Below are 12,977 nucleotides of genomic sequence, written 5' to 3'. Positions count from 1 at the left end.
CTGCTCCAGTTATTGCAGTGCGCTTCACCTCCTTGGCTTTGGAAATCTTTCCATAATTCTCAGTGGGGATGGATGAGTTCATTTGTTATAAGTTTGAGGATCCCCCTCAAGATATCAACCCCTCAGAGTGCTCTCAACCCCCTCTTACACCAGAGAACAGGGCTTGGAACTACTCCAGATCTCAGTTCTTGCACCCAGGAGCCCCAGCAAATCATAGGGAAGGATTGAGGACTGCCAATCCCTTCCACCTACAAAACTGTTATTTATTACCAGAAGTCCAGTAGTTCCTTTGATGCTTCTTTGCTGTCTTCTTCCATTCTGTCAGTCCTCTTCCTTCTCTCCACCTTCCTGCAAGTTCTCTGGAGTTTATAAAGCTGCTTTATTTCCTGCTGTTTGGGCCTTTCTGCTTTCTTAGCCACACCCTTATCTGCCTCAGCTCTGCTTGATTTCAGCTGGCTAGCATGGGTAGGAATCCAACTCAAATCACTCCCTTGCTTGGCCTCAACACAATAACAATTTACCAAAATTTACAAAGCTCTTCCTATTCAGGATGGAAATAATTTGAGATTTTTTTAAAAAAATGAATATGGGATAAACTGCAACTGGCAGATTTGTCTATCCATGCCCAGGGCTTTGAGTGCTTTGCTCTTAAAGATCTGGGTTTGAATCCCTGTGTGTTCAGCCATGTTAGTGCTGATTTAGGGATGCCACGCCTTCTTTCTAACAGGCTCCTTATCTTCAACAGCTATATATCAGGAAGGTACAACATGGTCCTCTCCATGCTGTAAAACACGGCACCTATTCAGTTTGATCAGTTTGATCAGTGCAGATTAATTTATTTATGAGTAAGAATTTGACCATTGCAGATGAGTAAGAATTTACCAAAGTTTGCAAATTTCTTCATATTCAGGAAGGAAAGAACTCAAGATTTTAAAAATTCGAATGTGGGAGAATGTGAAACTGACAAATTCATCCATTCCTGTTTTCAGGCCTTAAATTCCGATAATCTTTGGTTGCTTTTTCTAAATTATTTCCCTCTATATTTTTCAGTCACTGGGCCATGTTGCTGCTCTTACTTCTTCTTTGACTCTTGCTCCATCTTCTTTACATCCCATTTTTTTTTCATCTGCAGCTGTTGTTTTCTTTATGTCTTGGTTAATTCCATCCTTGCATCAGAGGTGCAGATTATAATTTACACAAACACCTTTCTGTTTTGAAGTGTAACCACTATAAGTTCAGGATATCTCCCATTCTACTGATTTATCTCCTGCTAAACAGACTTATTTCATCTCATATCTCATTCATTCATTCAATATTATTCTCAGCCATTACATCTTTTTGCTACATTTGATTCTCCTCTCTGTCTTTCTCTTCCATTGGTTCCTTCATGATTAATTTAAGTCTCATTGATTTCATTGAGTCATCTACCTATGACTAAGTCTCACTCCAAACCATTATATGCAAATGGGGGAAGGAAGACAGTGAGGCAATACATGTAGTAAACACAGAGAACCTTCAATCAGTTATTAGAATAACAAATCTCATTCTTTTGGAAATAATGAGCATGTGTTTGATCTATTATACTATTATGCCATAATTATGGGGGGGGTGTAGATTTGTCTTTGATATAACAAAATAATATCAATATTATTTTAGAATTTGGTTACAATATTTTCTAACCATTGTACTGAAAGACATGCTTCCATCAACTAAATCCAGCTGCCAGTTTGAAGGAAGCATTAGATCAATCTCTAGCAAGATTATCAAGCAAGTAAGCCCCTTTTGCACAAATGGATTTAATAATGTAGTACATCTGTTTTACTAAAGCATAACTAAATTATCCCTTCACTTGCTGTATTAGGAAGAGTCCATTCCTGTGCAGCATGATAACAAGACAAAGCAGAATTGTCTAGTTGTGTGCACTATGTGTGCACAATTTCCAACTATGTAGCATGGTTCTGCAAGTGTGAGGTAGGCCGCCATAGTAAGAATTGCTTCTCTGTATCCATCCCCAAAGACTTCTTTGGGTCAGAAGGAAGGATGAAAATAGGTAATGAATCTACAGGTGTCATGGACCAGCAATGACCTATTCTGTGACTAGAAGGGAAAACAGCAAAATAGTGTGGTCACACTCCTTTTTGCCCTTCCTTCCTGTGGCCTTTTCTTCTACTACCAGATGAAAATCTTTTTTTCCTCTGGCTGCATCCACCAAACCAGCTTTAAAACTCTCTGAGTCTCAAGTACCTTAAGTTGTGAGTATGTGTGTTTGTGTGCACGTGCATGCATGCACAGCAGCTATAAAACATGAGATGGGTAACCCAACAACAACAAAAAGAGACTACAATGTTTCAAATAAAGTTAAATTTTTACTGGAGAAAAATGTCAATAGGAAAAAGTTTTCAAATCCAAATGGATACACACACACACCAAAAAATATATGAGTAAACAAAATGAAGACGATAATAATAGTAATACAACCCACCCACCCACCCCAGATAAATGCATCAAGCTAAACTTACAAGACTAGCTCCCTATTTTATGCAGGTCTCTTTTCAAAAGAGTATCTTACTGTGATTGGTCAGCTTTCTCAACCAGTTCCCCAGTTCTAGCAGCTCTGACTCTTTCTTTCTTCTAGGACTCTGGATCTTTCTTTCTTCCTTTCCCTCCCTCTCCTGCTCACTCCCCTGCTCCCTCCCCACTTCTCTCTGCTTTTTGCCTTTTTGCCTTAGTCTTTTGTCTCTTAAAATGTCTTTTTCTCCAACTCCACCAGTCAAGAAGGTAGTTTCTTGTTCATTTCTGCAAACTAAGTTATTTCCTGAGTTTATTTTTTTCTCTCACTTCCTCTGACCGTCAGTTGAACTACATAATTTCCTGGCTTTCTGAGCAAACCTCTGGATCTCTACATTCTAACTAAACCTTTGACCTCTAAACTATTAACCTTTTGGCCTAAACTGACTAGCGCACGTGCGCATACACACACACACACACACACAGATTTAACCTCATAATATCCTAAAACCAAACTAGATACAGAAATGGAGGACAGCTCTCTGTTCCTTCACAGCAGGATAGCAGCTAAAAACATATTTTGTGGTGGCTATTCTTATAGTGATAGATGAAGTAGTCATCCATAGCTATATGATAAACAGGCGTTACCACTCTTCAGCAACAGCTTGAACATCCAGGAAAGTGAGAACAATGATAAATATTGCATGATGGCATGGTCAACAACTTGACACATAGTTAAAACTATGAAGTAGTACATTTTAAAGTGATTACCACATGTTTAATTCTTGGATTCCCATTTCAGAGTGCCAATGCTGTTCTTTCCAGTTAGTGTACTACAGAATGCTCTGTAGTACACAACACAATACTCTTGTGTTGATCTCATAAGAGCTGAAGGCCAATGGGGCAGCCTTCTGGGATTTTAAATATGTATACACTGTGGCTCCAGGCACTCTACAGCTGAACTGGGGCCTTAATTATTTTCTTGGCAGCTGTCCACGCTGCTGTTTCTGGGGCAAAGATGGGTTCTGAAGCCAAGGTGTCAGGGTAATGTCATAGTGTACAATATATCTGTCCAGGAAGCAGCGCATCTGAGCTCCTCTGTAAGAAGTGTGGGGGAAAACCATGCATCTGTTAATGGATACTTTTTTACACTCAGGGAGACTTACGAAGCTGTTGTCTTGATTTTTGGAAAGTCATTTAGTCCACTTTTTACAACATCTGCATTAAAGGGAAATTTTAAAACTTCATATATAGGTTTCTATATCATTTCATGATCTCTTCCAAAGTCTGGCCCTTTATAAATAGCAGGTGCTTTTTCTTACATGATATGCAGTCCCATAAATGAATATTTATGCAAAAATGAAGTCCATAATGGCACAACTGGTTATGTGAAATAGTCTGTATATGCAGAGCAGATTATTTGGATATAGTTTTATTGTCCTTGCACATGTGTTTGCAAGTGCAAGGGAAATAGAAGCCTGCTACACATGTGGAACAGGTATTTGCAGTATACAATATACAGTTAATCAGTATACTGAACTGTGTCTGTGTGTGTTTCAAGACTGCTATGTAAATAGAAGCCTTTCAGGTGTATGTCTTGCAATGTTTGAGAAGCTACACAGTTTTAATTTAAGTATAGTTTAAAAATGCAGGACCAGGCTGCATTTTATTTTTACAAGTTCCTTTCCCAGTCACTGGATTCCTGCAGAAAGACTTTTCTTTTTATAGTTAGACTTACCTATCTCTTAGAGTGGAAGTGATTTTTTTGTTTACATGCTGTGATAAATAGACTTGAAGGTCAAGCAGCTAAAAATAAAGGCTGTCGTCTGTGTACTACAGGGAATCATTATTGCTTTGTTAATTTACAGGAAACTAGGGTGGATTTTAGAGTTGATCTACATATTTCTCAGAGTGAAATGGTAGGCTGAGGTGATTGGGTTCTGGACTGTACCACTTCAGGCTGCAGGTAGGGTGTTATATTTTTGAACGCTCCCCCCTCCAAAAAAACCTCTCTGCAAGTTGAAAAATAGCACATTGGGTATATAGGTTTATCACTGCCCCTTTCCTCATGTGCTAGTGTACTACATTGCAAGGAACTTTTTATGTGGAGGAACATTCAAAAATAAAAGTTCATACCTGCAGGTTGAAGTGGTACAACCAAAAATTGTTAACAACTTATTCCGCCACCTCATTGGCACACCTCAGTGTGTAGATCAACCTTCCCCAACCTGGGTTCCTCCTGTTATTTTGGACTACAACTCCCATCAACCTGAGCCAAACGACCAATGGTCAAGAATGATTCGAATTTATAGCCCCTCACACACACACACACACACACACACACACACCACCACCAACAACAACAACAACACCAACATTTATGTGGAAGGAGAAAACAGTCAAAAACAGCAGTTTGGGGACGGTCTGGAGTAGATCAACTCTTAGTTTAATTCTGTTGAATATGTGCTGTTTTTATATAAAGCACTGTCTTGAAGGAAAATGGAGTCATGTGTTGGATGCTGTCCAAGTTAGTTTCACCCCATTGACACTAAAATCAATTAGACTTTTAAGTTAACTCATTACTAACTTGCCCCATTGATTCCAACAGGACATACATTTAATTAATGCAAGCTGCAATCCTATGCACATGGAAGTAAATCTGATAAAACTCAATGGAACATACTTCTGAGTAGACATGTATAGGAATGTGTTACATGTCTGGAACCAACCCAATGTCTATATTGTAGTATTTTATACAAGGTAGTATCAGTGGCTGTGTAATGGTGTTAGTTAGATACGACAGTTCATAGCAAAGTACTTTGCTTTGAAAGATGTGATATTTTAATTAAGTTATGACAAAACTGAAAATGAGTCCAGAATTATTCTATTAGGTTCATTTTTCCAAATAAACACCAGAAAGAACCCAAATAAGCACACACACATACCCCAAAAAGGATAGTACAAGGTGCTAACTATACATTTCAGACAAGATGCTTCTGAAGTTTCCATAAATGTGTTGTACTAGATATCTATGTGGTATTATCTGCATTCATTGTGGAATTTGTTAATTGACAAATTCTTAAGTGGCATACTGCAGATGCATTTATAAATGCAAATGCTGTAAATTGTCAACATGATATGGTTGAGTGATTCATTAGAGTCAGTAGTTTTAAACTGTTGTGCTATTGATGATGGTGTTTCTGAGGATGTCTATTGTAATGATAAATTCTAATCAACAATAAAGAACTCTAAACTTCTTTAAGTTCCAAATAAGCTTTAGATGAATGAACAAGTATTGCAACATGAGTAGCTTATAATAATTCGTGGATTCATTGCAAAATAAATCTCACTGGATTTCACTTGAGCTCCTATGTTAAAACGGATTAATGCTTTGGTGGAGTATGCTGTTCTTTAGTTTTAACTTCTTTCAGATACAAAACGTATTGATGTTTTATGCTTGTGTACCGCCTGGCAAATTGGACTAAGGGTCATCAAGTTGAGGAAGGGCTTGAAATGTTTTTGGAGCAGAAATAACACATAAGAGTAGATGTATAGTTTAGAAGTAAAGTGATAAATCCATCTGTCTAATATTGCAATAAAATTCCAAACTGTTTACAGCTGATACTTATTCAGAGACTTATGTTGTTCTGCGCTGTTAAATTAAATGTCACTTATTGGACACTAGTGTCTCATGTCATGCAGAATCAAACTAGTTTCTGTTATTCCAGGTGGCTGCTAATCAAAACTTTTGATCATTTTCTTTTCTCCTGTTCATTTTACTCAGCCTGTTCATTGAGCTCACTCAGAGTTTTATAAGATTGGTAATATGTGCTTTTCCAGAGGGAGATTAGAGCTTGATTTGTGTGTATTCCCCAGGTATTCACTAGAATTTGTCTTGTAATGGAAGTCTGGTCCAACTTTTTGGTTTTTTTTTTTTTATTAAGGCAACTTGGTATTTATTTCTAATTCTGTACCTTTTCTCTAGAAGAGACAACTTATCAAACTGTACTGCCATAGATCCTGTCTGGCAATCTTTTAACGAATTAAACTGCCCAGAAAGGTTCTCACCTTAAACTACCTCAAAGAGCTCAAATACACTTTGGCTTGTATGTTTTATTTCTACCATGCACTTTCATCTGTCAGAATGGAATGAAAGGATAACTACTTTCCCACTCTCTTGAAAGCTAACATCTTCATCCTCAAGTCTCCTTATGTGACACCATGATTTTTTAATATTTTCCTTCTCTCACCTGAAAATTCAGCTCTTTTCTGCTGCTTTATAATTGGCCATCACATCATTAAACATTCCTATCCCTCTAGGAAGGTGATCTCTCTAATCTGCATTTATGAGCATATCATGTTTCTAATTCATTTGTGTGCTTCTCTAAGGGCAGCAGCTGCTGCAACAATATTCCCATCAGTACATGGATTGAATTATTCTTGTTGTAAAGTTTGTTTTAACAGTTAGAGTTCTTCACTTATTAGTTTTCAGGGACAATATCTGAAAATCTGTTCTTCAGGCATGTTAGGTAATATATCTGTTCAAGAGAATTGAGCCAGAATATTTATTCATTTCTAAAATGCATACTCAACTTCTAGCCCACAGCCAAACCGTGATGTATGTTAAGAGGAGCTATTTTTCAACACCTTTAAATGGGCAGTGGGCAGTAGGATCACCTCCACCTGTTCATACACCCAGCTCAGCTACATGCATTGGACATTCTGGCGGTGTTCACACAACATGACAACCCACACTTAAGGTTGAGTATGGGTTGAGTGTATGTGGTTGTTGAAAGGTAGGTTGTTGTATTGTGTGAACCCAGCCATGCCAAGAAACCATAGTTTGTCAGCCACGAACAACCACCAAGAGAACCCATGGTTTGTTGTTCGGTGGTGAGCTGTGGGTTGTTCATGGTTAACAAACCATGGTTTGTTAGTGCAGTGCATCTGGGTTCATACAACACAACAGATCACATTTCAACAACAACCCACAGTTCAACGACAATCCACATGCAGCTCATACCCAATCTTGAGTGTGGATTGTCATGTTATGTGAACCCAGTCAAGGGATAAGTGGTGCCTACACACACAGACTCCGATGTATGTAAGCCCAATGGCCTGCAAACATTATATGTGCAACCAGTTTTGTCAAATATGGATATTTTTGTATTGGTCCTGTGTGTGGAGGACTGAACACATGAAGGCACCACGACTTGTTAGTGATGGTTGAACTCCCCTTGACTTGTTTCTGGCTGTGTTGAGTTAAAACAAGTTATTTTCCAAACTGTGAGGATTGGTTTTTTCCTGGGCTCCCCATCCCACCCCAAGTTTGAAATTTGGACCTTGTTGCACCCCTAGGAACATGATATATTTTCCAGAGTGCCTGACATCCATACGAAGGACTTACCTAAAGAACTGTCCGAACTGTGTTTGAGGCAGCAGGTAGGGATGAAGAGGTCCCTGTCATGAAGCCTCCCTCTTGCTGCTAGCAGGGACATGGGAAGCTGTGGTGGTGGGGTCCCATGGTAATATCATTGAACTGATTGAGCTGGGCCCAAACTTTTGGGGGGTTTGGGCCTGGCTCATAACCAGCTTATGGAAGTGAACTCATAAGTTTACCACTATGAATCCTTATTTCATATTTTCAGAGCCATCAGTACAAGATGTCCAGTACACAGATAAGCCAAACCCATATGTAAGGAGAGCTCTTTGGAACTAGGAAAAGGAACTAGGTACTTCAGGCATCTAAAGTGACCTGTTCTTCTTCATTTATTAGAAAGTGGCTTTTGCTAGAGTTGAATATTCACATTTGCCATTAGAGAACTGGGAATATCATGTTTAAAATTGACCATAGGTATTTGAAATACAGTACAATTTAACATCCTCTGAACAAAAAGAAAACGCAAGTAAAGAATGTAATATGAATGGATGCTACTCCAAATGAGAATAGATAAAAACAAATCACAGTAATATTAACTACCTTTTGAGTGTTGCATCAAGTGCTCTTAATGAATTGTGTAGGCTGGGATGTGTTAAGATTTGGCTTCAGCACTATGAAGTAGCCTAATTAATTGCAGAGTCAAAATAGTTATTGGTTTGCATGCCTGCATTGACTTATTTCATTTTGCATTTGTCTTGGTTATAAATGTCATATGGAAGTTTGTGAATATTATTTATTTATACCGTGTACATGGTGCATTGCAGAATTTCATCAGCAAAAAATAGATAGGCACATGCTCCCAAGAAGTTTACATATTAAAATAGGCAGTGGGGAAAAACAGCAGAGTGAGGGGAGAAAGAAACAAGGGTAGGAATGCTCTACTTCAATGCCAGGTATTGCACTATATTTACCTTGGAATCACCATTCATCTGTATGTTTGCAAGGGTAGGTGGGAGGGAGACTTCTCTTTGAAAGGTTTCAAACTGTGGTAAAAAATGTTATTTCCAACAAGTCTACTCCCATTTTTCACTTTTGTCATGCCACTCATGTTGACAGGATATTTGCACACAGTAGAATGCATTACCATGCTTCATATGAACTTCAGGTTCTCAGTTCTTCCCTTGGCAGTCCTGGCTGTCCCCTGTGAATGCTTGTGGAAGTAACATATATGCACTGAGCAGAGAAAGGGCCCTTCTGTTCGCACTTTTCCTTCCCTTTAATAAACGTTCCTGAATTAGCAAACTACACATTATGTGACAACATGCGATTCTGTACTTTTTTCTCTCTTTTTTTGCTGCTTAATGAAGCTTTGGCAGAAAATGCAAAATCTGGGATGTTAATAACAGACTAAGATGCACAGTATCCTGGAGATTAAAACGTTCCCTAAGCCTGCAATTATGTCAATTGTAAAGAGACACTTTTCTCCGTATACTTTTTGAACAAGGTCAAGAGCACAGAACAATTTATCTCATCCTGTCAACCTATACATATGAAGTTGTCAGCTGGTAATGTCTGGCCGTTTAATAACCATCTGGATGGATCTAAAATCAATTGTCAAATCTATACAATGTGACAATTTTGATTTTTTTTTTCCAGTTTACCAACTGCTGGATAATTCTTTGTTTAAGGAAAATAACTCTTCCCACCCACCCCCCGCCCTACCACCACCATTACAAATTCAATATATTATTATAAGTGATAAGTTCTTTAAAAGGTCTCCATCAAGTTTGTCTTTGCTTATCTATCTGTATAAGCTTTACTAAATTGCAGCATTGCTGGAGGTCACGATGACTGGTGGCAAAGCAAATTAATATATCATATGTTGGCTTGCTTTCTTGTCTTTCAGTCACTGCCAACAGAGACTGAACACTGCAGTGGCTGATCATTCAAATTCAGCTTACCACCTGCACAACAGCAAAATATGTAGCAATAACAGCAGCATTAGAACAGATGCCATACATTGGTACTAACATCAGCAACCACAACTGTAGTCTAATTTTGCAATAAATCCCTCCATTAAAAAAGAGTGCTGACAAATTAAAAACAAAACAAAATGGATTGTTATTGATATGTTTTACTTTGCTGGCAGACCAGAGCAAAGGTTTTCTGAACATTTAAAAGATGACAAAGGTGAAGAATCCCAGAAGCGATTTATCTTGAAGCGAGATAACTCTAGTATTGATAAAGAAGACAATCAGGTTGGTTCTCGGTCTGAGAGTTGCTGAAATTTGTTCTTTTTTCTTTTCTTTTTGGGAAGTGGTCTGACTGATGTTCTTGACGTTCTTTTGTTGTTGCTGCTGCTGCTTTCCCTTCCTGCTCCTGTGTATCTCCCTGTCCTGCTCCTTCTACCCAGTTTTTGGCACACAATGGAATAGCATCAAGCCATAAGTGTGTTTGTTTTAGCAATGGCAGTTTGCATGGGCAATTTTGCTTGGCGCAGAAAGTGCTGCATGTTGAGGTGCGATTTGGAATGTTCAAAAGGGGCCCGCAAACTAATGGGGAAACTTTCATCAGCTACATTTTGCCAAAAGCCTTTTTGATTCTGTGGCATTTGTTCCCAATTTTACAATCATACCAAGCTGGTTGGAGATTAATACAGATTAAAAATACCCATAAAAGGAGGAAATGTTACAATGAGACCAGATTGATTTTGCAGTCATCCACAGATGAAGTTTCACTTGGGGGGAAATGGTTTAATTTTTCAGATTCCCCCCCCCCACCATGTTTTATTGGAAATGAAGCTTAGTTATTTGCTTGTTTTTGCATGTATGTGGCAGAAACTCTCCCCTCTGTGTGCTGCTTGTCATGTAATTCTGCATTATTAAAGATAACAGTATGATACATGCTAATATATAAATGTGTCTGGAACTGGTTAGTTTAACTTTAACAGCCTCTTATTAAAGGAAAACTACAAAAAATGAAAGTTATGCTCAAAAGAGCATTTTAGATCTAATAGAAATTCATGCAGTTATTCAGAACAAAGGAGAGAACTCAAAAAGGGTTTTGATTCTGGAAGAGCATTTTATAAGAACGCTCATGAAGGTAAGCTAATGTGTATGTTCTCATTTGAATTTTTGGCTTGTGGTAAATTCTAATGAGTCACTTGTAACCAGAGTGCCTCTCTGCCTCATACATTTAATAAGATACTGTTTTCTCCCCCATTTTCTTCCGCAATAACTGACTGTTTTCCCAGCTACATGGCATCACAGCTGTCTTTGAAAGACGTAAAAGACAGGTTTAGGCAGCATTTGTGAGGAGGACCCATAGCAATGTGGGGGGAAAATACAATGCGGGTAAAGGATCAAGAGCATTGCAACTAGAGGCTAACTGCAAATATGAAACACTATACAGGGTGGTTCTCCCCATTAGGCAACTTAATGTGTCTTATTGCTTTCTGGACTTTGGAGCAAGGAAAGTCTATTTTTCTCTCTTGTTTGCAGTAAAGGCTTAAGGATCACTATTGAAATGATTAAAACTCTTGTGCACAATATTCTCAAAGCATTTCTCCTCCTCATCAATTAGGCTTTTTCGGCCTTTAATGTCATTTGGTTTTCCATGTTCTTTTCCTTCACTTGATCGATAGCTGCATCTCCAGTACTATCTCTCTCCAATAAGTAAGAGGAAAGTCAAACAAATCTGTTGGACAAACACATCTGTAGTCTAGTTTGCAGATTCACAAAGCCCAGTTTACAAAATCCCTTCTCATGCTACCTTATCCCTTCTTACACAGAGGGGTCACAGGCCATAGTTCAGTGGTAGAGCACATGCTTTGCAGATAGAAGGTCTTGGATTCAGTACCTGACAGTTCCAGTTAACAGAATCCCAGAGAGCAAGTTTTACATTTTTAAGTGTATTATTAAATTTATATCCCTCAAACTTCCAGCACACAACTGCTCCCAGGACAGTTAACAAATAAAGATAAAAACAATATAGACAAGTACTGGAGAGTGACAGCAGATGATATGGAGGGGCCATGGCTCAGTGGTAGAGCACCTGCTTTGCATGCAAAAGATCCCAGGTTCGATCCCTGGCATCTCCAGGAAAAGCTCCTGCCCCACATCCCATGAGAGCCACTGCTTGTTGGACCAGTGATCTGACTCAGTGCAAGACACCTTTCTGTGTCATGGAATAGATGGACCAAAGGCATAAGGTGAAGTATAAGGTGACTTCAGATGATCACAAAGAGCCCCCATAACCTATTTAAAATAAAAAATACTCCTGCAGCATCTAGCTTGATGCTAAAGGTACATGACATAACACCATGATTCATATACCACCTTAAGAATGAGACAACACTGTCATTCTCATGCCTCATTTGTGTAAGTGAACATTTATTATTCTCAGCTGACAGTTACTTAACTGCAGTTTTAGCAGCTCAACTTATATAATCCTCCTGGTTTTTTTTATGCTCAGCAAAACAGAATTCATCCATTTAGAGATGACAGACGAAGTAAATCAATTGAAGAGAGAGAAGAGGAGTATCAGAGGGTGAGGGAGAGAATATTTGCACAAGATGTGAGTAGTTGTTTTAATTGCCTCTTTAGTGCTATATCTTTATCAGTAGTCAGCCAGTATCCTCCCACTCTGACACTGTGGCAAGATTGCACTTTGTGGCAGGAGATAGTGGAGGGATGTGATTTGAACCAGAGGGCAGGGAATAAAGTTTCCTTGATGGGGTTATTTTTTTGTATTTTTAGGAAAAGACAGAGATTGAAAGTTATAAGTAGTATGGGATAAGATTAGGTCAAATAGGGCAGATGTAGTGAACTTGGTTTTCTTGTTTTTGTTCCTCTTAGTGTATATGTTTGGCATAGATGTCATTCTGTAATATCCTCCTGTAGAATGTTGATTTAAATTGATGCTCTTCTATCGTATTGTTTGATTTCTTTCAGGAATCTCTATATATTTAGTCAGTTTTGTAACTATTCAAATGAGAAGAAAATAGTAAATGTGTGTAACCTGGCAGTCATGTTCTGAATGGTATTGGTTAATTCATGAACAAGTGGGAAATATAAACTTATGAACACTA

General features: G+C 38.4%; 1 protein-coding gene across 2 annotated transcripts in view; it reads left to right on the top strand.

The window, feature by feature from the left end:
• The window catches only part of ARPP21 (cAMP regulated phosphoprotein 21), a 184,957-nt gene that overhangs the window by 82,153 nt on the left and 89,827 nt on the right, over positions 1-12,977 (top strand). The window contains exons 10-11 of one of the 2 annotated variants that reach the window (XM_084860411.1): positions 10,038-10,146; positions 12,362-12,463. In XM_084860411.1, the coding sequence (XP_084716537.1) occupies positions 10,038-10,146; positions 12,362-12,463 (211 nt within the window). The remainder of the gene's footprint in view (positions 1-10,037; positions 10,147-12,361; positions 12,464-12,977) is intronic. The other variant, XM_084860412.1, reaches the window with a different exon arrangement.

The sequence above is a fragment of the Heloderma suspectum genome, chromosome 5 (genome assembly GCF_057233095.1).
Source record: "Heloderma suspectum isolate Gila_16-S chromosome 5, 16-S_ref, whole genome shotgun sequence".
Lineage (NCBI taxonomy): Eukaryota > Metazoa > Chordata > Lepidosauria > Squamata > Helodermatidae > Heloderma > Heloderma suspectum.
Note: the sequence above shows the minus strand (reverse complement) of the source record. Positions and strands in the feature narration are given on the sequence as shown.